The following is a 25,970-nucleotide window of genomic DNA, read 5'->3' as shown; positions in this document are numbered from 1 at the left end:
CGCAGGGATTTCCAACCAGCAACTTTCTTTTGGATCATGATTTCGCCTTTTGTTTGGAAAAGTGACAGCTCTTATGTGCGAAGGCTCAACTGTGTTGTTATCAACTTGAACATGTCCGTTCGAGAGTGTATGTGTTTGTGTTCATATTAGCCCATAACAGCAGGTCAGTGCAGCCAGCCAACCAGCCCCCGCACTGGGCTCTGGACTCATTATATGGCTTGGTCCTGCCTGCTAACTCCCACCTACCTGTGAAAAAACTTGCTGACACCACCGGTGACTGGCAAGGGAGATAATGTGTGAGAAAGTGTGTGCGTCAGAGTGCTATGGATGGAGGAGGTTATGGGTATGAGGGTGAGTGCTTAATTCAATATGTTCACCACGAAGAGGGACGACTAAGGAAAAGCGTGGTGAAGCATGTACGTAAAAGACTTCTAAATCCGATTAATTATGCATTAGTGCATATATATCCATCTGTAAAAATACTAAAAATTCATATCAACATGTACGTGCTAGAGAGTGTCTACTCTGACTCATGGGGGAAGGTTTGCATCCCTGTCAATCAAAATGCCCTGTTGCATGCATCAATTATTTCACAGCCACAGCTTTCTTGATCCAACCTATACTCCTGGCTCACCACACACACACACACACACACACACACACACACACACACACACACACACACACACACACACACAAGTGTACACACACTCTCGAACACTAGTCCACCTCCAACGCTAGCCAAGGCAACATTTCCATGACAATTAAACACCAGAGGACAGTGGAGTCAGCCACCCTACGCAAAAAAAGCCCTTTAAAACGGAGATAGGAATGGAGAGGGGGAGTAAAAGAGAGCAAAAGAGAGGGAGTGTATGGCCTGGATAAGTGGTGGCAGGATTATAGCTAGTTCCATCATGGCTTTGGTCCGTTCACTGCTTCTTATAAAAACCTATTAGCATGTGAATGAACAGGCACACAGTGGATGGGAGTTTTCTAAAGCCCAGGAGCACTGATCCACTATCAGGTGAGCTTTCCATATACTGGGAGTAAGCGGGGCAGGGGGGTGTGTGTGTGTGTCTATATATGAGAGTGTGTGCGGTTTGAGTTTAGTCTGTTTGATTGTTGCTACTTTTCTATGGATTTTTGTAGAGTTTTCAGCACTCAAGCTACAAGTACACTGCTTTAAGTACTGTAATAAAGCTCATTTGGGAGTAAACAATTTAATCAGCTTATTAAAGTCAGTGGCCCAATCTTTGTACAAACTGTCTTGACAACATAACAGACAGGTATTTGGTTTGAGATTCGACTTCAGTAACTGAAAAAAATATCAAAGTCAAAGGAAAAACATACATTTTGTTTTTGGAGGCGATCTCTAGTGAAAATAATTGGTCTTTGTATTGCATTAAACCAAAAATACGTTGAAAAGGATTTACGAATCTTTGCATTCTGTTTTTATTTACATCTTATACAACATCCCAACTTTTTGGAGTCAGGGTTGTAAAATGCAGTCTTCTAAATATTGTGTTCACTTATATTAATAAGAAACTGTGGGTATAATATGAGAAGGGTTTCCTTGTTTTTCTCCCTCTAAGAAATAGAGTTTTAATATGTGTTGCCCAAACAAAATGAATCCTCACAATGTGGCAATATCACAGAAACAAAGCCAGACTGCTTGTTGGAAACAAGTTTTCAAGCCAAAGTAGCTTTTGTGGTTATCAGCAACTGTTACTGAAAGTATAATGGAGATTATTCTTCTCACTTCTCTGAACCAAAATGATCTTGTGCTCAAAGCAAACTAAACTTGGACTGTGAGTGTGAAAATAAAAATGCAGCAATGTGGGTGCCAAAATAGCTGAACACCAAGAGTTACCAGCACAGGAATGGACAGTGAAACACTAGGAAGTGATGAAACCAGGGCCAGAATGTCCTGCTGTACCGCTTACCTCCCTCTGCAGCACCAGCTCTTTGGTGAACAGCATGGCCTCGTCACTGAAGGGTTCAGCCACCTGCATGCCTCCAGGCGTATTCCTGGAACTGCGTGGACATTCAATACCTGGCCAAAGACAACACAGTTGCAGGAGTTAAAGGTTGGCACAGCAGCTAATCAAAAGAACAGCAAGATGTCCTGAATAGTTTTAACATTGTTTTTGTTTGATAAGTCCAAAAAGACCAGGAGAAATAACTATCTGTTTGTCAAAAAAAAAATGCAGAAATACAAATTCCAGGACCTTTGATGTACTGAACAAATGAAGCCACAGAGCATCCTTCTCGCCTCTCTTAACAGGTCAAGGGCAACCGCACAGTTTCACAAAGGTACGCCAGTGGCACAACAGATTAACCAAACACACTAGCATAAGCACTCAGTGGATAATTGGTCATCAACAGGGGAATCCTGAGTGCATAAAGTGATTCTGTACAACCTGTTTCCACTAAAAAAAAACAGCTGTGTTGGAAAACGCATCTTTGAGACCCTTCAATGTCAACTTTGGCTGATTTTCAGAGGCTTTCTTGTAGAGTTCAGATAGGAACAGATAAGCTTCAGGGCAGAGGTGGAGGGGGTGAGTGGGTATAAAGGTGCTGCGAGACTATCATTTCTATATGTTCATCCTGGTTAAAAAAAAAAATACTGTGATAAAAGGAGTAGTATGCAAGAGAGGTATATGCGTCACAGAGAAAAGAGTGATTTTCTGTATTTGAAGGTGAGCACGACTGGGCTGTAAGGTAGTGAGAGTACGTGTGTTCATCTGAGCCTCAAAGAAAGTTGAAGTTTTGTGGAAAGTTTTGTATGTACAGCCTCTACTGGAAAAGCACAGCTTACTTCAATGGAGACTCACTTCTTTGGTCTCTTACACCCCTTAGGAACTGATGTGTTCAGGTCTACACATGCAGGTAAAAACTGTTGAATATGAAACTCACTGTAACAGTAGCTATATGTTTATCTGTCAGGTCCTTCTTATCACAGTCTTAAGTCAATTAGCGCACTAATGAGCAGGTGGTATATCGGTTAATGCAGAGTAACTTAATGACAGTTTTGGTTGGGCGTTAAACCCTACAGCATTGTACTAATAAAGCAACAGTTCTCTCTCCTAAGGCCTTCCTCTCCTCTCCAATTCCGTGTTGAATCTAATGAGCTTCACTGGCGTGACGGATACGTGCTGCCTCAGGACGGACCCGTGACAAGAAGTAAAATCAGTTCATCCAGTTGACACAACGGTTAGCACGGTCAACACACGGCTAGACAATCCTGGCTTATGAAATGTACTTCTTCTCCATGGAAGTTTGGCATGTTCCCCGGGGCTTCCTATGACTGGAGGGGGATTCATATAAAGAGTGTTATACAGACTTTTCTCTCAAGGAAATGCTGCTTGTTCCAATATGACATAGTGATAGAAAAAATAAGAGTGCTTGGAAGAGATGTGCGTACCTGTGAAAGTATTAGTTGATGTGTGTATTAGGTTAGGGAATGACATTACATGCTGTTCACAGAGCTTTAATGTTTTAAGATTTTTTTTTTGCAAATAAGAACACACGTTACTTAGATGTTAAAACTTGTCAACACAAAAGTGCTTTACAGTGACATTAATCTGGGACACTGCATCCCAGGTGTGTCTTAACCTTTGCTGCTGTTCTACCAGAGGGAATCTCTTTAGATCTGTTGTACAAACAACCTTTGCCTAATTATTATTATTATTTTTTTTTACTCAATTATAAATGCAGAATTCTTGCAAGTGTTTTATCTCAGACCCCTTTAAAATACGTAACTGGATTTGTGACTGACTGGGATAAACAGCTAAAAAGATTAAAATAAAAATTCCTTGAAGATTTTGTATTTTGTGCTGTACGTGTTTTATCTTTTCTCATACCGTTTTCTAACACCAAAATAAGTGCAAATGCTTTGGGCTTTTTTTTGTCTGTGTCATGTTCAATGTCACAAAACAGGGTTATTAAACAGCAGAGAGCAGTGACCATGTTACTGCGCTTACTTTTTTTTTTTTAAATATCTTTTACTTCAGTGTCTCTTTCAAACTCAATGCCAACTAATTTCGAAGTATTTTCGAGTGCTGCTTGAACAGACACTTGTGGAATTTCTGAGATGACAAAGAGTTGCAGGAGTAATTGATGTAGGTGACAAGCTTTTGAGGATCACGCCGGAAAATATGACTGTCTCCACTTGGGTGTCATGTTTCAGTCACTGCTGATTTACAGCTGATAAATACCCATGATTACTGCAGTCATTTGACCGGGAAATTAATACCGATTGTACCCTTAACAACTGAAGACAAAGGCCAGATGTAGGTGGGGGTTTTTATCCGGTGTAAAACCATTTTTAGTTTTTTAGCAGTAAGTAAAACAATCCATATTAAGAGACTATTATATAGTTGATGACAAGAATACCAAGAGACCGCCACAGCCAGATAACCTTCGTAAAACAAGTGAGCTAACCTTACTGGCAAACATTGGTTTTCTTGCATGGTTTCATAACTATATATAAAAAAATCTGTCTGAGCTGTTTTTGTTTAGTACTTTCTGTTCCCTACAGAAAACCTCTGACCATGTCTGTCCCATTTATGAGAACAAGAACAGGAGACATCAGCGTATTCACACTGGCAGAGGAGGGAAAATGACCCAGGAAAGGCAAAATGAGTTCACAGGACAGTCAGCACCAAAGAGTTATGAAGAACTGTTGAGTCAACCGTCTGTAAGACATAAAGGTCTTCAGTGTGCAGCAGGGAGCGTTAAAGCCAATTAGACATGCAAATTTCCATTTTGTCCTAAACTATTTGCACCTTTTCAGTCTAGCTGTAACATTTTTCAAAATGGCAAATGTAAAATGCCAAGGAGCAATAAAAAAGATTTATACACAGAGTAAATAGAAGTATTAGGATAAACACGCAAGCCTCAAAGTAATAAAATGATTTAATAAAGAGGGGATTTAGAAATGTACTTAAATAACCAACAAACATGTGCAGAAAAGGTTATTGTAAATGTCATGTCAGTCTATGGTTAAATTGTCTTTTATTGCAGGTATTCTGTTATGTATCCTACTATATTCAAACATCTAATAAAATACAATAAAAAGCTTCCTGAGGAGCAGAGAGGAGGAGGAGTAGGAGTAGGAGGAGGAGGAGGAGACACTGATGGCCAAGATCATCTGAAAGTATTTATAGAAGTGGACCAGGACAGGGCTTCCACGTGGGACACTGTGGCTACAACAGTGCCAGAGTAAAGAGAATAGGAGGATGCAGAATAAAAGGGAAGAGAAAAGGACGACAGAGGAAAGACAATGGGAGAGGCAAATGCTGCACGCTGCAAAAAACTGGTGTTTAAAGTAACTGTGGAGAGGTTGACCAGAGCTATGAAAAAGGCTGGAACTGTGTTTTCCACAGAGAAGACTACACTGCAGTGCAATGTTTCAAAAAGCTTTTCGGGCCCTCGACAGCAACAATTCATATCCTAGCCCAAACGCTCTTAAACAAACTCACAAGACGGTCTCTAAACGCTTCGCTAAACAGAGCGAGGTCAGTCTCGCTAGCTTTAATTGCTAAAACAAACAATTAGAGAGTTTAAAGAAAAACCTCCATCCAATCCAAAACCAGTACAAGGGCAGCCCTTCGTATTGGGGCAGCGCCACCGTGCTTATGGTGCATTCCATTTACCTCCAAGGTCAAAAGGAGGAGTTGGGAATGACATCACATCCAAGTTGACCTCATTCCAGTACAACAAGGCAGGGAAAGAAACTTTTTTTGTGCTTGATAAGACCACATTACATGGTATTTTGAACATATAAACACTATCCAAACAACTGAATGACAGCTTTCACTACTGTTGATGCATGGCCCGCTTAGATTTTGAGGTCAGGGTTGGTGAGGTTACTTGCTTTCCAAGTCGGACATCCGATTTCAGGAGGAATTCCAGTTGAAATTTCCAGCTAGGAAGTCAGAAATTCAGACTTCGCAGTTCAAATGAAATCCACCATTACAGCTGAGGAGAACTGGGACAGAGCATCGCTTCCGGTAAGGACTGCCCTTGAAAAAAAATGCAAGGGGTTGTAGGTTTGTTAATGGCTCTCTTTGCTGCCTTTTAAACAACTATCTTGCATTTAGAAGTCCCCAGATGATCAGATGGCAGCAAGATCTTCATATTTTAAGAGAGAAACCACCCCATAAATCCAAAAATGGAATTATAATAGGTCGAATATTAATGTCATAATCCTATATAGTAATAAGTCAAATAAAATAAATCAAAGATAAAGGTCCAAATGCACACGGGAGCGCTCTTTCCAAATCACCTACGGCATTCCGAACTGCGTGGGAGTTTATTGAGTGCGCACACTTACTGTACTGCGACCTCCTCCCTGCAGCATTTAAACCAAGCCAGGAAGTCAATTAGTGTAGACTATTTTAACCTGCACCATGATATGTAACTCACGCCTGACACAGAGATAAACATCAGGGTCAAACTACAGGATATCCATCTTATCTGATCTCAGAGACAAACAAGACATACAGTGATCACTACTGACATCGACTATAAACACACACACACACAGAGGAAAATGCTGTACAGCATCTTGCATGTGCTGTTCCTCACACTGGCCTACAGCCCACATGTTAATCCACCATACATCACACCAGTCATTATACATTTTAAAATGTGCTGCAGACTCCAGAGGCAGAACTGAAAACAGAGTAAGCAAGAACTGTTTGTTTTTTTGTTTTTTTTACAAAGAAAAGACTGCATGACTGAATGAACAGATTAATAAAATCAATTTGCCGTTTAACTCTTAACAGACAACAAGCTATCAAAGTTTTCTGTAATAACGCTGTGGATTTATATCACCCCCGTTTCCTCACACTTTGTTCCCTCTTCCCCTGTGCGGAGCTCGGCCTCAGAGAGGGGTGGAGGGAGGCCCTGTGGAGAAGATGTAACATTCTAATCTGTGATTCAGGGTGAGCCGCGCGTCTGATGAAATACTGCCTGCTGCCCTCTTAGCTCAAACACACACAGCTTTCTTGCTTGGTCACACACGCAGTGCAGTAGTTTCTCATCTGTACCCCAAGAAACTGTCCATCTGCATAGACTCCTCAGCAAATGTACATCAATACCCGACTTTCTTCCACAATCATTCTCTCTATCACCTTGTCACGGAAAAACACAGCTACTTTTTTTCTTTCTACCTTCTCAGGTCTGTTCTTACCATCGTTTAATGGTCTTAAAAACTGATTTTAATGTTGTGGCTGATCGGTGTATGTCACTAAAACCTTAACCTGTCGTCTGTGAGTTTTAGAGGTACTGGTAGGTGGGTTTTGAACACTGCCGGATTAGCTGTTTCCCCCAGTTTCTAGTGTTTGTGCTAAGCTAACTCACTGGCTCCTGCTTCTTAGTTAAGGTGCAGATATGAGAGTAATATCGATCTTCTTGTCTGACTCTCAAGCAAGAGAGCTCGTACATGCATTTCCCAAAATGTTTATTCCCTTAACTGATGTTTCATAATCAAACTGCCATACTATTCAGCTGGGGTAAGAGTAATCTAATACTCCCAGCTATTAAGATGCACTTCTAAAAACAATGCCAGTAAATGGCATGCAAATATACAAGCAACACATACAGAATGGATCTTTTCAGCAGGGAATGATCTCCATTCTAGTTGTAATTCTTCTCAGAAACCAGAACTAATTGGATGAATTCATATGCATTCATTTCCTGCTGGGGCAGTTTCTCCTCTAATACATTTTTTATACAACGTAACTGAATGTGTTCTCAGTCGATCCGACATACAGCGGGGCCTGGATGGAGTCGACCTCTCCTCCTCCACCAACCATGCCGAGATAATGAGCTTCATCTTGTAGAAATGGGTCTGGAGGGAGGAAAGTGGCGACGTGTGGCTGCTGTGCATTACTGTCATCGCTGCGATTCGTACAAACATACATAACGTCGCAAATTGCTGTACTAATAATGTCCATATTGATTAGACTGACTTCTTGCTCATAACCTGCCAGACGCTTTGTGCTCTCACTTGGCTTGTCTGCAGGTATAAATGGCTACTTGCAGGATACAGTCGGCTCAGTATGAATGCCATTAGTGTCTATCTTTGTAATGTTATTAAGTTACTAATTCTTGATTTTTGACAGGCTGTTGACAGGACATAATTAGAGCTGCGACAGGCAAACAAATAAAGACCTAAAAGCTGGAGGAGGGGGTGTAAGAGTGCATATTTGTGTGTTATTTTAGCTCTAATACTCGTACTTCTTTCCTCCATCACCCATATCAACCATTTCAGTTTGGTTCTTATTAATCTTACTAATCTTCCCTGTATGTGACTGCCAGGTGTCTGACCTCTTTGAACATCTCGCCCTCCCTAGATACAAGTCAGTTCTACGCAGGTTGTTGAGCAGCGGGTGGAAGGTGCAGGTGGACATAAAGGTTGGAGAGAGGTGATGGAGGCAGAGCCGTGAATGTGAGGCAGACGAAGGGAGCGTTCCGTCAGCGAAAATCCTGGGATTGTTTGACTATGCCTCTCTTTTATCCTCTGTATCCGTTCTTCCGTCTCGCCATTATCTCACTACGGTTCTATAACCTGAGGCCTCATTACCTCAGACGAGGCTTCAGCAAAGCTACGTCCGTTCCTCCAAAGCACATGACACAGCCAAGCAAATCTTCTAGATTTTTCCTCTGCGGTATTAGACAATGGTGACAGTTATTTTGTTAAGGAAAATAATTATTTTCACGACTGTTTTTGCAGATTCCTTGAATGTAAATCATGTTAGAATTATATCACACATATTACTTTTATTAAACATCACTGTATACTTGGTGGATAGATTCCAAAGAGAGATGAGGACCTCAAAAAACACAAAAGACGTGGCAGGTTTATTAAAACCGAAGGCTGGTTAGAAACTAAAAGAACTAAGAATTTGAAGGGTAGAATATATTGGGGGTTTTTTTGCTTGTTTTTTCTTTTGCTTTTTCACCATATAATGATGGCATGATATTTCATTTGATGTTGTTACTCAGATTGTGAGGCCTGTTGATATATTTGGTTGTGATGACATATGCTGTGTATTTTGGTTTATTTTAGTGAGATTTTGGTGTTTGTTTTGCTTGTTCCCCGGTGAGTCAGGTCATGTTTTTGTTATTGAATAAAAAGAAAATCAAACCAACACTAGATCCGTCATATTGGATTTGTAAAAAATATAGTATGAATGAGGAATATTGTGATATTCGGCATTAGCTGCATTTTCAAGCATACCACTTGATAATAAAAACCATCCTGTGACATGGTCTGTTATGTTCTGTATATATATTTATATAAAAAATAATGAGGTTCTGGCTTAAGGAAGGCCTGTGACAACTAACTAATGCTGAGAGGAACCACAGTTTTCTCACAGGCCCCAGTTCACTGAAGCACATATCTGATGTCACCTTCACTAGAGAGCAGCATAATGAAATTCACATTTAATTATTTCTTATGCACAGCAAACTCAATTTGTTATTTATTACAGTTCAGTGTTAGTTGTAGTTTAGACGTGAGCATCTTCTCGGGGAGTACTTTCTCCCCCCTCCAGCTGCTATGGGGGTTGATTGCTTTGTTGTAGGCTTTTGCAGCTCATAGCCCATATTTAGGTTCAAGATTACAGCTTATAGTGTAATAAAGTAATGCCAATAAAGTGTTATTAACTAAAGTTATTATTTCTAGGCAGGCCTTAAAATGTGTCTCAAGGCCTCAAACCATCCTGGCGTCAGGTTTCTAATAAATGTGCAAATCTCAATTAGATGCAGCGCTGCAGTTACACACAAGGACACCAATATGTAGAGGTCACAGACGAGCACAGTAACGTTTTATTTGCAGACTTTTCCAGACTGACTCGCTACTATGCTAAACTTTTTTTTTTTTTTTTTGGCACGCAGACATATTTTTTAGGGAACAAGTCCACAGATTTTCTGCTCCACTTCCCAGTCTTTCCATCTCCTGCACAGACACACTGCAGGAAGTGAACCGTTCTACACGCAAACACACACTCAGATATCAAAAATCAAACAAATGGCACTAAGCCACACACTGCGATGGCTAATGCGTCTTGCTGACACTGTAAATCTTTGTGTCCGAGTGATGGGTGTTTCATCTTCTTGACAGACTGCTGCTCAACATACCTTTCTGAGTAACTTTGAAAGTACACTTCACCTGCTGTGGTCTCCGTCTAAAACTCTGTGGAAGCTATTGAAGCTAGTAAACTTTTACAGCCTTTTCACTGCTTGGTCTCCCTTAGCTTCAACAGGCCTTTATACCCACGTACTTCACATCAATTGTACTTTTTTTGTCTTCTCTTTACCCTCCCCTGTCCTTTCTGCCTCCACAGCTCTTACTTCACCTCCTCCTCCTTTCATCGTCCTTCTAACCCCACCTGCACCACACTCTCAAAATCTCCTTCCTGTGTGGAAGGCCCTTCTTTCCATCTTCAGAAACAGGATGACTCCTTTACCCTTTATCAAACTTGCATACGGAAGTGACACCACGCAGGCCAGCAAGAGAGAGAGAGGAGAAGAAAGGAAAGGTGATGTGGGAGGAGAAGGAAGGGAACTTCCCTTCAACTCCTGAAGCACACCTCCGGCCCTCTTTGAAGCCTGGGCTTCTCTTGCTAGCCTTTGTTTCCTCGCCTCCCGTTTTTCTTAAAGCACTGTCTTTACCCATCAAGGAAAACTTTGGAAAAGGAAGGAGACTGTGCAGGGAAGATACAGAGGCTTTGAGGTGCCTCAATGGAGAAACAAGCCTTTGCAATAAGGGGGGGGTTCAGTGTTAAATGAGGACATATAATACGTCTAAAGCAAAGGGGAAAAAAAAAACGCTGCTGGCTAAGCAAGCTGGTGGTTCAGATTCAAAGATGCCTCTACTGTGGTTTTGGTATTAAAATTTTGACTTGCTGTGTTACATCACTTAGTGCCTTAGGATCATTTCATTTGCAGCTCTACTGTAAACAATTTGTTCTTCAATGGCCTCCCACGACATTGTTAAAGAATAAAAATTTGGCCATGAAGAATACAGCATAAAGAGAACATGACTAATGAAACAGATGACTAATGCAAGACTTGTTTTAACAGTAGCAACCTTTGAATATTTTCTCTGGTTATCAGCATGTTGACAATATTTATTCAGAGCAATTTACAATTATTGAACATGAAGGAGTTCCGCTTATGGAAAACATTTTTGACCTTTAATAGAAAATGAATGGCACAATTATAATACTTGGCCTTGTAAAAATAAGTAGGACCATGCCTTAAAACTATGATTACATGACATTATGCTTTATGACAGCTTTCAACCGAATTCAATTGAAGCAACAATTTCAATAGGACCAGGAATTATTCCACAGCAAAACGGCCAGTGCTGCGGATGCCCTGGAGTGCAGCTGTAATACGTCCTGTCTGTCCTGTTTTGAACTTGCCGTTGTGCTGTTAAAAGAAAGAAGCAGCTTTCCTCATTTAAAATGCCCGGGACACACCGCCTACCCGAGCAAAGTGTGCGCCGTGGAACCTCTGTCATTTCAGTTCGGCACCCATATTAACAGGTTAGAGGAGCCACACAGGCCACATCTCACATATAGCTGCAGAGACGCTTCATCTTGAGTTACAGAGTATCGCCTATATGTCCCACGAAACACGTGCACTTCTACACAACAACTGACAATGAAACTGATCTTGTGATAGTCACATTGACATTATACCAGCAACATGACATCCACATCTATAAAATATGTTCCAGACATAAAAATACATGGTGAAGGGCAGTATTTTTCCTGGTGTGCTCTCTCTCTCTCTGGATTATACTGATGCAGACTTGAACTGCAGACATATAACGCCTGTAGGGTTATGCATTTTTGTGGGCACGTCTTAGGGGGAGTTTGACATTATATTTGACACAAAGAGAAGAGGGAACTGCGATTTAATTTAAACTGCTAATACTAGGTAAATGCTAAGTATGATAAGGTTGTCTAACATTGACTGTGGTTAGTTATTTTTAATTTGATTAATGGTTTACAGTATAAAAACATGCATTTGTCTTGATTACTAATTGGAATAAAACGGTTTTGTCGTCATACAATGTCAATATCACTTATTCTTACTGCACCACTGGTTTTGGCCTTGATATTGCACATTTTGGTCATGATGTGCCGATAAATCTGTATTTATCAAACACCAATGTGCCACTGAACTAAAAGTGACTTCATTCGAGGCTCGCAATAATAAAGAAAACATTTTTTTTAATCAATTCAACAAGTCTACAACTATACCCCATCATTAAGAAAATGTTCAGGGTACAACCCTTCCAACACTGATACTTCTATGATGAGAAGCCTATTTAAGTTTAAAAATAAGATCATATCTGAAACATGTAAGATCTGCTCTCAACACATTTCATTCTCTGTCACCAATACGTGATAATTTAAAGAGAAAAGGTCCAAAGGTTTTCTGCTGTTTCAGAGTTTGCTGCTGCCCCAAGCCCCAGAGTTTGCTGCTGCCCCAAGCCTCTTGTGTTTCAAACACAAGAGGCTTGGGGCAGCAGATTTATCATGTATGTGTCATTCCAGACATTAGCCCGTGGTGCAGACGTGTGAATAAAACGTGGAAAGATAACTTTGACAGGAAAGAGAAAAGTGGAAGGAGATAGGGAGTGCTTGGAGATTAGAGCTAGAGAGATAATAATGGGCTGTTTGTGCCCAAGGGCTTCATTTCATGTGTGGGTAAAGGTTTAACATCAGTTGTCGCATAAAGAAAACCATGTATATACAACAACATACATGCGCAGATACACGGAGGCCATGACCCAGCAGGCATATTATATCTCATCAACATCCTATTTCTGAAAGGAAAAACACAAGATAAAGGGAAACAATGAGATGACAAGAAAAAGCACTCACATACCTATGGGGAGACACACACAAGCCAGCTCTTTAAGAGCTACACGGTACTCTTACTGGAGTAGAAACTAAAAATACACAAATTTGAACAGAGGATCATTTGTATCAATCAAGGCTCATCCAGCCTAATGTGTGTATTAAAGACAATACTTGTCGTCTCATTTCCAGCAGATGAATCTTTTCTTCTGGGGATGACTTTAATCAAATACACTCAGGGGCCATCAGCTCTAATGTGCTTCTTGCGATTTGCTAATAAACGTTGACTGAATAAAATCCAAAAGTAGACCAATTATTTAAACATCATCTCACACACACCTGACATCTCATTATGGGGAAATTGTCAAACACAAACCGGTGTTTAAAAAAGAAAAAAACTCATACGGTCTTATATGCAGATTACTTATTGGCAGGGGTCATGTCAATACATCTTGTAGCAGGCAGTGGACAAAAAAATGTAATTATGAAAACCATCAGTGGATGGCAAAGACAATCAGAAGCAAATTGGAAAATTAATTAATGCATCGACAATTTAGCCACGCATAATTAAACTGAATCTGAGTGTTTGTCAGAAATATATGGTGTTTGTCCAAATGGAAATGGAGAGGAACTATACGGCTGGCAAATGTCGGACTGAAATGGAGATGGATTGAAGCAGATTTTTATTGCAACTATAACAAAGAGTATCATCCGCCGTGGAGGGGATGAGCATTCTCACCATTCCCATGATCTGGAAGGATGTGCAAATCATTGTTGGCTGCCAAAGATACAGTCTCCGTGTTTTTATTACTGGCGCAAACTGTCAAGAGAGTCGGGGAGCTGAAATAAATGACTAGACCTGCTATCAAACAGTCTGTATTTCATCCCATCTGCATCTTGCTGTAAACTACGGCTGTTTCCTCATGCCGAAAATGGGAAAAGCTAAAGGAAGGGACCAGTTCTTGGATTGATTATTTTCATTGTCTATTAATCTGAAAATATTTTCCCAATGAATCAATTTGTCTATAAAATGTAAAAAAAATTGAGGAAAATGCCTGATATCATATGTACTCAACTCTATTCAAAATCAAAGAAATCAGGAATGCGCAATAAAATATCAAGGCTGATAAATTATGTGCCAATAATGGGAAATTACGATTCTCATTTATTTTCCCAATAATAAAATTGTAGTTGATAAATGCTGGCAATAATACCTGTGAAAAAAGATTTTATTATGAATTTTTGGCAAAAAGGTCACTTTTGAAAAGTTGTAACCAATGAATGTTTGACCTTTTCTGCTTAGAAGATAACTAAAAATATGTAACAAATTATCAAAATAGTTGCCAATTAATTTCTGTCAAGGGAAATGTAGATTAATCAACTAATAACTGCAGCTCTTTTTCTGATTCATTATCTGTCCTCTCTGCACCGCACTATAGGTAGGAGACAAGCAAAAGCAAAATACGAAGGATAACCTCACTGTTGAATGCCAAAAGGTACAACTAAGAACATAAAGGTTTAAAAAACTGACCTTATCAGATACTTAAAAGTGAAAGAGGGATAGCAAAAGAAAACTTAATTTCTTTTACTAAGTTCAGACGGTGTTAAAAACCTGACAATACCTGCCCATCCACTGGAGCTTAAACCTCTCTTTACCTCGACACGGTGGCCAGTTTCTAATGAAGACGACCAGTGCGGTGAAACAGAAAAGACGTGGCGAGCAGAACACGAGTCTATTTCAAACGTGGCAGAGAGCCAGAGAGGGGAAGGTGAGGTCAAAGGGGCCACATGCTTCACGCCAACCCTGGTGTTCTGAAAGAGGGAGGGCCGTGGTCGGTGCAACATACCCAGCTACCCTCTTTGCCCTGTCAGGGTTGCCTGCTGACAGGTGTGGGGAGGGCTTAAACTCTGATCTCTGAGCTGGCAGGAGCTTCAATGTGGCAAATATGTATTTGCTCTAATATACACACTCTCTTTGGATATGCCAATTAACTTTCAGGAGGTGGCGGCTAATGCCCATGCAGACACAAAAATTAGCTAGTTAGGGGACACTGAAGGAAGGGACCTCTGCAACAGGAAGACAAAGAGCTCTACCCACCGGCAAGGAGGAATGTGATGAGGCAGGTTTCTTTGGGCATGTACAGCTTGAGGCGGGAGCCGCTGAAGACGTATTCTACCACAGCTTCCGACCGGCCGGCCCTCTGCAGGAAGGGCAAGAACTGCTTGGCTTTCTGTGTCTCCTAATGGACAAAAAGAAAGAGAAACAAAGTTAGATAACGCTGTAAAGAGGACACAATTTGATACTATGCAACTTATTTATATAGAGAATTTCTTGATTCAGCTCTAATAATATGGTGTTTCAATATTTATAAAGAGATGTAAAGCAAAAACACCATCTATATCTGATGCATTAATTAAGTCATAAAGAACAAAATTGTGAGACTTTTCATGTGCACTTACAGTATTTCAGTTATTGGCCTCAGTGAGAATAAAACATTAAAAATATCTGTTACTAAAAGTGTGACAAAACCAACCTGGATGCAGCATCAAAAACCTGAGCCAAATAAAAAGTAACCAAAATAGACAAGACAGACTAAATAGGTTTATTGACGGCAAAATCTGTGGGCTTTTTCCAGACATCTTTAAATCTCAGTCTGGCCTAATGAAGTCCGCTCCGCTTCTCCGTGACACGTCTGGAAACTCGTGCAATCAAAAATAATTCTCTCTCTCCCCTCCTGCCTCCATCTCTGTCTGCAAGGGTGAGTCACGAGCTTATTGTTGTGCCCGGGCCAAAATTACAAGCAGAGCTAAATCATGTGTATTCAAGCAGGGCTGGTGATGCAGCGGCAAGGGAAGATTCATAAACGATAAAAAATAATTTAATATTCGCCTACTCCAGGCAGGGGCATGTAGGCACAACAGACCACTCAGTCATTGACCAGTGGGAGTGTGTGTGTTTGTGTGTGTGTGTCAGTGTGGCCACAGGAGTAAGAGCAAAGGCGCAGAGAGACGGATGGAGTTCAAATAAGGAAGCATTCTCCATTTTCTAGTGCAACTGGAAGTGAGCTCATGCTGATGAATACTAAAAATAACAAAATATTGCTAGAATCGGTTTGAGATGAATTGCTTGATTGTTTTCTTTTTGAGATGGCCCAATCATGTTCGCAGTTCGTCAGTTTGATATCAAGCCAAACCGGACCAGCGATACCAAGTTTTACCAGTAGGTGTAGTAGGTTACCTGGCTGCAAACGCCCATGAATGAGAGAGGCCTCGCAAGCCTGTGATTTTTCGCAACACAATCCTGCAAATGTTTGACAATTAGGGCTAAGAAATGAAGGCTTTTTGTCCACTGAAACACTTTGATGTGAAACAGATAAAGGAAGTGTTAAGTTTTCTCTGACAGTGTGATGCAGTAAATTTAATAGAGCAAAAAGGAGCAGATCAAAATGAGGCTTTGTACGAATAACACTCCTGGCTAACTACTATGCTAATGTAGCAAACAGATGTGATGAGCAGTGGCGTGACAGTTACGTGGGAGAGGGTTATATTAGAGATATATTTAAAATATATACTTATGGCCTGGTTATTAACTTTCCAGCAACAGAAACTAATTAGCAGCTTAGCGTGAAGTAGGGATGAGTATTACCAGTTCTCAGTACCCGTGCTCTAATATGAAGACACTGCTTGACTTCACCACCACACCTCCTCCAGCGGACACAGCTGTTGCTCTCAACTGCATGCAGAAGAGTGTCCAGTGTATAGGTCTGTACTGTTAATTTGCTTTCAGGGCTTTCCAGCAGAAATTATTTAATTAGCAAGGTTTTTGGAAGTACTGAGCTTATATTCGTGGGCTAGATAAATGAGGCTTGGATTGAACTGGGTGAGAATTTTTAAACCAGTGTTTATATATAGTTCTGCGTTCATAAGGAGGACACACAAGGCAACACAGGGTGAGTAACTGATATATAAATCATGTTGGGAGTGAAATGCTCCCTTTGGTTAATTAGCATGCAACAGTGACACCATGTCAGCTGACAACTGGCTCAAGATTTTTTGCATCATCACTGGTTTTTATGATCGGCGTCTAGGAGGCACTGACCACAATCGTATATTTTTACTGAAGACTGGCCGACAACAGACGGTGTCCTATCGATCTGGGGATCCCTATTTTGCTTCCTGTTTTTGAGGGAACTGGTGCATAAACACAAAGGACGCAACAGAAAAGATGGAGAAGAGATTTAATGCAGCACACGTCACCAGTGGGACTCAAACACATGACGTTGTGACTAAGGGGTATGTGCTTTAGCCACAAGATGTACCACCTGAACTCCGCCCGCTGTAGTCCAAAATAGCCCCTTGAGTGGGAGACAACAGCACCAAACATTCTGTCGTTCACACAAACACATTTGCAGCACCTGCAGTGAGTGGGCTGTGCAGTCTAACTTGGTTCAGAAAAAAAAAGGAGAGACATGAGAGAGGACCTCATTATGCAACCTTTAGAGGTTTGAGGTGAGTCAAGTGCTTTATCCACTCTCCTCCCACCACCTCTGTTCATCTCCTACACTATATGTTTATAAACCTATCTCTGCTCTATTTGTGACTGCATCCCACTCAATGTACATAATCCCTTTCGGCAAACCTTTGCCGGCGAGCTAAAGGATGCTGAAGTATGGGAGTGTGTATTTCTGCGTGTGGGGTGGGGGGTGCGCCTGTGCACGTGTACAGCTGTGCGTGGGCGTTTATCACAGAAGAGAAAAGGAAAAGAAAAGAAGGGGAGGGGAAGGATGTGGAGGGGGGTGGGAGGCAATGTTGCTATTTTGGTCCTTTAGAATGCTCATTACATTAGCCTAGCCAAACAACTGGTGCGTGCGCGTGCACACACACGCCTACCGGCACTGACTGGCAATGATCCTGGCCTGTGCTCAAATCCTATGTGTGTGTCCTTATTGGAAACTGACAGAAAATGCTATGAGCAGGAGGGGAGCTGCAGCTGCATGTAATGGCGCTGACCTAAAGCAGTGACACAATGGCGCTAATAAGAGGAGATTTTAGAGGGGCTTCACAGCACTGATGTCACACACGAATGCATGACACAGCACCAACATGTTAAAATGTAAAGATGATTGCTGCCTTTGCTGGGTTACTGGGACAGTTTTTAATGAGTGAGGCGTGTGATGTCTCCTGTTGGAAGTGGTGTGTGGCATATATTGCTTTTTCTTTTTTGTTATTAAACTAAATTAATTACTGAGCACCTCTCCCCAAAACTACTCATTGCTGCGCACAGAGTGGTCAATTTATCCAGTTAAGTTCAGTGGGTTTATAAGTATAAACACCACAAACCCCCCTGATGAAATAGCACAGGGCTGCTCAGTCAGCACAACAATTCCCTGTCATAATTATCTTTTACAGGCTCCAATAATTTATCTGTCCTGCTGACACAATAAGACATAGGGAGGTTACGATGATGACAATGTGGAACAGCATCACATCAGAGTAGTTATGCAGAGCGATGGCTGACTTATTAGCCAGACTTTAAAGTCCTGGTGGTGTTAAAGAGCTTTAATAACTTGGCTGAATGCCTCTGTTCAAATGCAAAGTCATGACACTTTAAACAGCAATGTACAGTGCAGAGATTGTATTGCACATGACCTCCAACTCTGGTGGACCACTATCAGCCAAAAAAAAAAAAAGAACTAACACAGAAAAAGAGGGTGTGATTACTTTAACCAAATGTGTCTCTAGAGCCTGCAAGTACAAGTGCTACGAGAGAGCTCAAGTGAGAGAGACAATGAACCGCTAATGTTTCTGAAGTTCACTGCAGAGCATGTAGTGGCTAATCAAAATTTATAAGAGATGGATGGTTGATAAGTATAGAGATATGTAAAGGCACTCCAATGATTCTGAATAAAAGAGTGAAACATATTTGGATGGTTGGACAACATTTTGAGTTGTAAGATTTACAAAAATAACTACCAAGGAGTGACGGTGATAACGTGGTGGTCAAGTGACTCAAGTTTCAGTAAGTCAAATTTAAGATTTTAACGCAACTTAAGACCTATTTCATGTCCACATTGGCAAAAAAAAGTATGTTCATTATTCTCTAACTAATTAATAATTAATATGAATTAACCTCTTGATGAATTTAGCCAATCCATATTGTGTGATGTAAGACTTCTGTCTCTTTCCACACTTCAGCATGAAGCTAGCTGCGTGGGATCTAATTCCCAGCAGGCTGCATAGTTTACATTAGTGGGTTTTGGTTCCATGTTGGTTTTGTTATGTAGGTGTTACAGCAACAGATTTTTACCCCCCAAAAAATTTAAAGCAAGACTGAAGTTAATGAATTTTTAACTCCATGTTCCCATCAAATTTTAAGACCTGACAAAATCAGATTATTGAATTTTAGACTTTTTAAGACTTTATGAAGACCTGCAGAAACCCCGGCCGCCACAGGCTATGCTGACGGGGGTGGGACCCTGGGGGGCATAACAAACTCCACATGTTAGGGCCTGCCTAGAGAAACTCCTCACAGTCAGGAGGAAAAAGCAGCTCGACTTTATCAAAGATTACTCTCCATGCCCTCCCTAAATCAACAGATGGAGTTAGCAGAAACAAAGGTCACAGTAAAATGCAAATTGGCTGTTCCAAATTGGGGTAAATTGGAAAAAATGTTGAAAAACATTCAGTAAAAAAATGAACAGATCTAATTTGCAGAATGTTACGCTACTGTAGACTCTGTCATACTTCCCCCCAGATATAAAAAGGTGACTTCTCCACCACTTGACTGACTGACCTCAATTTCCCTCTTGGGTGGTGTGAGAATAATGCAATATTAAAAATAAGCCAACAGCAAGAACAGCACCTACCAAGCAACAATGACCGTTACTGTGCCAGCATTTGATCTTCGTATCAGTGCTATCAGCAGACATTTCCACTGCTCTGCTCTCCATGTGAACTCATCTAACCCCAGCCACTCACTTTGACAACTTTGGACAGTCATAACACTGCAGTGTAGGCTACAGTGAGTTATTGGCGCCTGCATTTGGGTGTAGAGGTGCACAATGACAGGCCTGTGGTCATGTAGAGAAAAACTATGATGGAAAAAGTAATTAAATCGTCTCTACACTTAGAAATGCAACTCAAACATGCCTGAATTACAGACTGACGAAGAGTGTAAGCATGAGGTGAACAGGAGACACAGGACACATCAAATTTAAACCAGCTTCCGGGGTCGTGTGAACAAAAACATGCTTTCAAAAGGAATGTCTACCAATCGCCCATTACTCGTTACTGAGAGGTTTTATGGGTTCCCCACTTTAATGTTCATTTGGTGAGCACTCCTAATCAGGCTTCATTAGCCAAATGATGCCTCTATCAAGCCCCTGGGCACACGTAAACAAGCTAGGACCAAGCACCACTGATGGTTTTATTAATGGCGCTGATTATTTTTAGAGGCCTCTTAGTTTCTTTAAGATGAGGAAACTGGCTGTGAGGATCAGGGACGGGGGTGAGCTGAGGATTATAGATCGTCTTCTGAGAATTACAGCGTGTGATAGAACAAGTCTGTAGCTTTTGGGCATCGATGACATCCATGAGTATCATGGGGGTTGTGTGTAAATAAGTTCATAGTAAAAAATAAAAAAAAATCAACTGCAAGAACACACTCAGAGTGCAGATCTCCACCAGGGAACAGATGGTGAAGCACCTACCGCAATGCCAACACAACTGCAATTATCTGTTATAATGCAGCTAGTCGAGATTGCAGTTGATTGAAGTATTGAATATTTTTTTGTTTAGTTTAGCATAAGGGATTTTTTCTTTTGTAGATGTATGCAACATTTTTGATGAAGTGATTTATAGTATAGTCTCAACTTAAACATTTATTCAAAACATTTTGGCATTTATTTAGCACATTTTGTTATTAATCTGGAACATTTTGTTATTTATTTGGAACATTTTGTTATTGTTCAGAACATTTTCTTATTTATTTAGAATATTTTGCTATTTATTTAGAGCACTGCAAGCAACCAGGTGGCTGTGCAACATAAAAGCTGTTATCCTAAATAATTTATGCTTGATATTGCCTAATCATAAGAAAGATCCTGCATGTCCCAGTGGAGGCTGTGGTTATTCAGGGGGTTATTGTTTTTTTGCATAGAGCTGATTAGATCGTCCCCAGTAACCAAATTTAATTCCAGCCAGTAAACACTATCATGTTCAATTTCTCACGTGTAAAACAAACCAAATTTCATGAAAGTCAGCTCAGAGGGCATTTATTCATCTTGTGCTGTGCATAACTTTAGAGGATCATAACATATCAGGTATGGAATTAATCTGCAGATGATCCAGTTCAAGATTAAATTAAACTCTTCTATGGTTTCTGAGTTTTTGAGCCACAACAAAGGCCAAAGTATAGCCTGTGATAGATTAGGTAAGCCTCGTTTTTAGTCTAGCAGTTGTTAAGAGGAGTGAGGAGTCAGCAGTTAATGGCAGTATTAAATAGAGCTGTCAAAAATGGTTCTGTCTGGTTTTTCTCTTTTGTTTTTTCGAAAATTGTGAATCGCAGTTGTTGAGCGTACAGTCAAGAATGTGCACAAAAAAAGTTAGGCTTACACCTGACAGAGATAACTACTGCAGCACTCTGAGGAAAGCTTGTCCTATTACCCATTAACCTTGCATAGGTTTACTTATGTATACATACACACAAAAAAAATACCTACCCCAGAAATATCAGCCACTCTGTGGATGGGAACCTCCTTCTTGCTGTGCAGCCCCTTCCCGTTTTTGATGGCCCTACAAACCACAACCACACACACGTCATCAACACAATTCGAGCACCATTAGAATACATATAGAAAAGCTTAAGGCTGGAGGCTTAAACAGACCTGGAGAGATGGGAGCTCTTTGAGTAATCACTCTCAATAACAAAGAGGGAGCCATTGTGGCTTTGTTGTGAAGTAGGATGTAAATTCATAACCAGTTTCTCTTCCCTGAACTGCCATTACAGCTGAACTGGAAGCACTAGAGGGAGGACTCCTTCCCTTTTCAGATAATCTATAGGCTTGTAACGGCTGTTGAGAAATTTTAATAGAAGAGATATTATTGTTAGAATGCAGGGATGAGGAGAAATGGATAGACAAGGGTAGTTTCTTTAGAGCCACACAGGAGGTTTAGCGATGATGACTGGTTATGGTTATCGCTGCTTTGAAAAACGCCTCAAGGGCCAGATGAGATGAAGATGACCACTGCGGTTGCGGCTGTGGATGGCATTATGCCACCTACGGGTCACCGGGAAGCAGACCATCGCCTCTAAGAGAGATAGAGCTTGTACATTTATGCATGCATGTATATGTGTGCATTTAATAGCCAGGAGGAGGTTCCTTGAAGGCTGCAGGGCCATCGGCCTCGTGCACTGGGAACTAAAAATAAAACCAAGGCTAGAGACAGAAACCTCTCATCAACTCTAATAAGACCCCACCAGGGACGGGGGGGGGGGAATGGGAGAAGAGAAGACACAGAAGAGCAAGGCCAAAGAAGGACAAAATTGAAAGCAGCAAGCTAAGGTGGAGAGAGAAGGACAAAATGTGCAAAAGAAGGAGGAAAGCAGGAGGAGGAGGGAGAGAGCAGGAAAGGAGGGCGGGTGGGCAGTGACACTGCATGAGAGAAAGGGGAGTGAAAGAGTTAGTCCTATAAAAAGAGGCTGTGGCTGCATCTGCTCTACCTATAGCCAGCAGATCTTAATCTACAGCAGAGTAATAAAGCTCGTACTAAATCTCTCCGCTGCACCTCCATATAATTATATTCATAGGGCCTGTGTAAAGAGAGCCTCTGATTTAGCGGCCAGCACTTGGCAAGGTGTATGTGTGTCCAGGCATGTATGTAAAAGAAAAGAAAAAAGCTGACAATACATGTTTTCTTGGGAAAACGTAGCAACAGCTGTGATAAGCTGCAACTTACGATGGTGTTGCTGCTACAATAAATTCGAAACAATAATAGGTGAATTGCTTCACCATCGCCGTGTTGGCTGTAGAGGCAATTTGAAAAAGAAATAGAAAAGCCTCAAGGTCATTTTCAATTCTCTTCAACTTCCCAAGAGCAAAATTTGTCAAGGTCATTCACAACTCGAGCGCGAGTGCGCGAACAAAGGGTTTGTGTGTGAGAATTTCATGTAGAGTGTATTTGAAGCTGCAAAAAAGAGAAGGGACATCAGCTTCAGAGACCCATTGTGCTCACTGTGTAGGTTCATGTAAAAGAGAGGTGGAAGAAGTGCATGTGTGAAAGAGTGTGTGTGTGTGTGTGTGTGTGTGTGTGTGTGTGTGTGTGTGTGTGTGTATGTGTGTTCCTCACCGTGCCTCTGCGGCAAGCAGCTCGTCGTAGTGGGAGGAGCGCTGATCGTCATCCTGCCTGTATCTGATGACCGTGGCCAGGCCTTTACTGACCAGAGCCTCCGCTATGTTACTGGGGGGGACAGACAAAAAGAGGAGAAAGGATTACTTTAATATAAACAACAAGCTAACCCCCCATTAGCTTCACGCAGAATTGTAAGTGAACCAGCTCAACAAAAAAGAAAAATAAGGGCATGACAAATCCCAAAGGTGGCTTTGCTGAGGAACAAAGGTCACTTAAATGTTGACATTGCACACTTGACTAACCGCTTCTTCGCTGTGTTACTGATGTACAGAAGAGAGGATGAAGGGCAGAAAGAGAGGAGTATTGTTGGACTTAATGCAGCACTTAGTGGCTAGCCGGTGGACATCAGTGTACTGGTTGAAGTGTGTGTGTGTGTGTGTGTGTGTGTGTGTGTGTGTGTGTGTGTGTGTGTGTGTGTGTGTGTGTGTGTGTGTGTGTGTACGGGGGTGAAGGGACAAGAAGGAAACTCTTCAGAATTGAGGTTGCATCATCGAGTGCATTTGTCTGGTCTGTCCTCATACTGCAGACATGGAACATGACATAATATTACAGCCCTTGTTGTCACCAATAAAATGTTTTCAGTGACCCTTTTTTAAACCTGCAACACTCAATAACAAGACTAGGTCAAAACCTAGTACAGGCCTGGACCATGTGGGTACGTTTGAATTAAAAAAAAAAAAACATTAAAAAAAAAAATACTTTTCATTCAAATCTAGATGTTGTAGTTTGAAATATTGTAATCAAAATTTTAACTAACTCTTTTAATCATCTGATAAGCCCACTGCTCTTTTGCTTGTTTGCATCTTCAGATGTCTCTTGTTTTTTTAAGACTCGCTCAGTATTGAGTGTTTTCTAAGAGTGACTGTTATTTGATCTATTTAATCTCCACAATAATTAAAAAACACTGAAGTGTCTTCAGTTTCAAAAGTCTGTCAATTGCGCTTCCATAATTAAAGCTACAAAAATAAATATTCATATCTTTAATGACTGTGCACTTTTGGAGTGTTTGTTTTGATTTTGCACCTGGCATTTCTTCAGAGCTCTGACTGGCCTTGTATTTATCATCAGCAGCTCCGACTGACTGGATACTTCTACCTGATACTTCACAGTCCACAATTCTTAGAGCTGGAGCTGCAGTGGAAACAAGTCACACAGATTCATTTTGAAAGCAACGGCCAATGATGAAACTTCAACACTCAGCTGGCCGCACCAATCATTTAACTTTATCAATCAATTATCGGCTGCTGTGGCCTACACAAAAACTGAGGGCAAAATAAAAAAAAAAAAGGCACAAGAGTTGAAAATATTCTGTGAAAAGGTTGCGTGAGGATCGGGGAAGACTGGAGGGAAAGAGCTGCTGCTCCCCAACAGACAGCAGCTCAGATCCATGGAGGTTTGGAGGAGCGAGCTGGAGCAGAGCAGAGCTTCTAAACACCCCAAGTCATATCGGACTCTGCTTGTCCTTTCAAAACATTTTTGTCCTGTTTATATGTGTTGACAAATCTGTCATCATAAACTATTTTATTTAGTTATTGTCTTGTTCTCTTCAGTCAAAAATGTTGAAGAAAACTATGACAAACAAAATTAACACTGATAAGGACATATTTGGTGTTGGACATCATAAAAAGTAAACTTCCTCTTGGCCCCATGCTGCTTCACTTTACATATTTTATACCCTTCAGCCCCCACACAGATTTAAATATTGCACAGTTTTATCATTTAAATAGAATACTAGTCTCAAGTTGAGCCCGCTTCTTCTCTCTTACCACAAGCAGGGAAATTCTGAACAACAGAATTAGACAAGGTCATACAAGGTCAAAAGCATCGACCCCACAGACCGCTTCACTCCCTGACCTCAGCATTCTATGCCAACTGTTATCTGTGGAGCAGAGCGGCTGGTGTAGCTGACTAACTCCGGGTTGTAATTGGCATGTCACGAGGTCGGGTCCTGACCTCTGTGTACACACATACTGTCAGATACAAGACTGTTGGTTTGATGACGAACAGAGATCCATGTTTCCATGTGTGCATGTTGCTGCTTCATGCTATAATACCCAAAGTTATACAGACAGAGAAAACCAGAAGATGAGTGTGGCTTTCATCTATTTTTTTTTAGGGTGAGAACGGACTTCATTTCAAGTCATGTGGCATTAAAGCTCCTCTCTCCGGTTTTGATTAAATTTGAACCTCTGAGTAGTTTAATAAGGTTTAAATCTGTGGTACTGTATAAAATACATGTTTCAAACAGATAAACCAGATTTCTTCAAAGCCGTGTTTGTAGATAGAAAATAATTGCTTGCACCGAGGCGACCCCGTTCGTGAAAATTAAAATACAAAAAGGCACTTTCAGGTTACTTTGTGATTCATAGTGAGATTACAAGTTCTAAGCATTTACAAATGATTATTCTGTGTCATTTCACATCAGATGAACCTAACTTTTTTAAGTTTTATTCAAGCAGACAGCCTAGTGTAATAAAATAAAAACGTGTGAGTGAAGTCTCTTGCACTGACAAATTTCATACTGTAGCATCTGCCAGTAGGAGCTGCCGATTTGTAACTCCTACTGGAAGCTTAGCAAAGCAGAGTGCGCATACAGAATTAAAAAGGCATGTTTCATTCATGCGGTAAGCATCCTTAACTAGGAGAATAAACATGAGTATAATAGAACAG

The 25,970-nt window shown here is 40.9% G+C and overlaps 1 protein-coding gene across 1 annotated transcript in view; it reads right to left on the bottom strand.

Moving 5' to 3' along the window:
- The window catches only part of snd1 (staphylococcal nuclease and tudor domain containing 1), a 216,982-nt gene that overhangs the window by 143,326 nt on the left and 47,686 nt on the right, over positions 1–25,970 (bottom strand). The window contains exons 13-16 of the mRNA XM_084710587.1: positions 23,238–23,348; positions 21,611–21,683; positions 14,989–15,130; positions 1,944–2,053 (exon numbers count right to left, since the gene is read on the bottom strand). Of these exons, the coding sequence (XP_084566713.1) occupies positions 1,944–2,053; positions 14,989–15,130; positions 21,611–21,683; positions 23,238–23,348 (436 nt within the window). The remainder of the gene's footprint in view (positions 1–1,943; positions 2,054–14,988; positions 15,131–21,610; positions 21,684–23,237; positions 23,349–25,970) is intronic.

Source organism: Lutjanus erythropterus, chromosome 22, assembly GCF_056507025.1.
Source record: "Lutjanus erythropterus isolate fLutEry1 chromosome 22, fLutEry1.hap2, whole genome shotgun sequence".
Lineage (NCBI taxonomy): Eukaryota > Metazoa > Chordata > Actinopteri > Lutjaniformes > Lutjanidae > Lutjanus > Lutjanus erythropterus.
The sequence above is the reverse complement of the archived record's forward strand: the minus strand, read 5'-3'. Positions and strand labels throughout refer to the sequence as shown.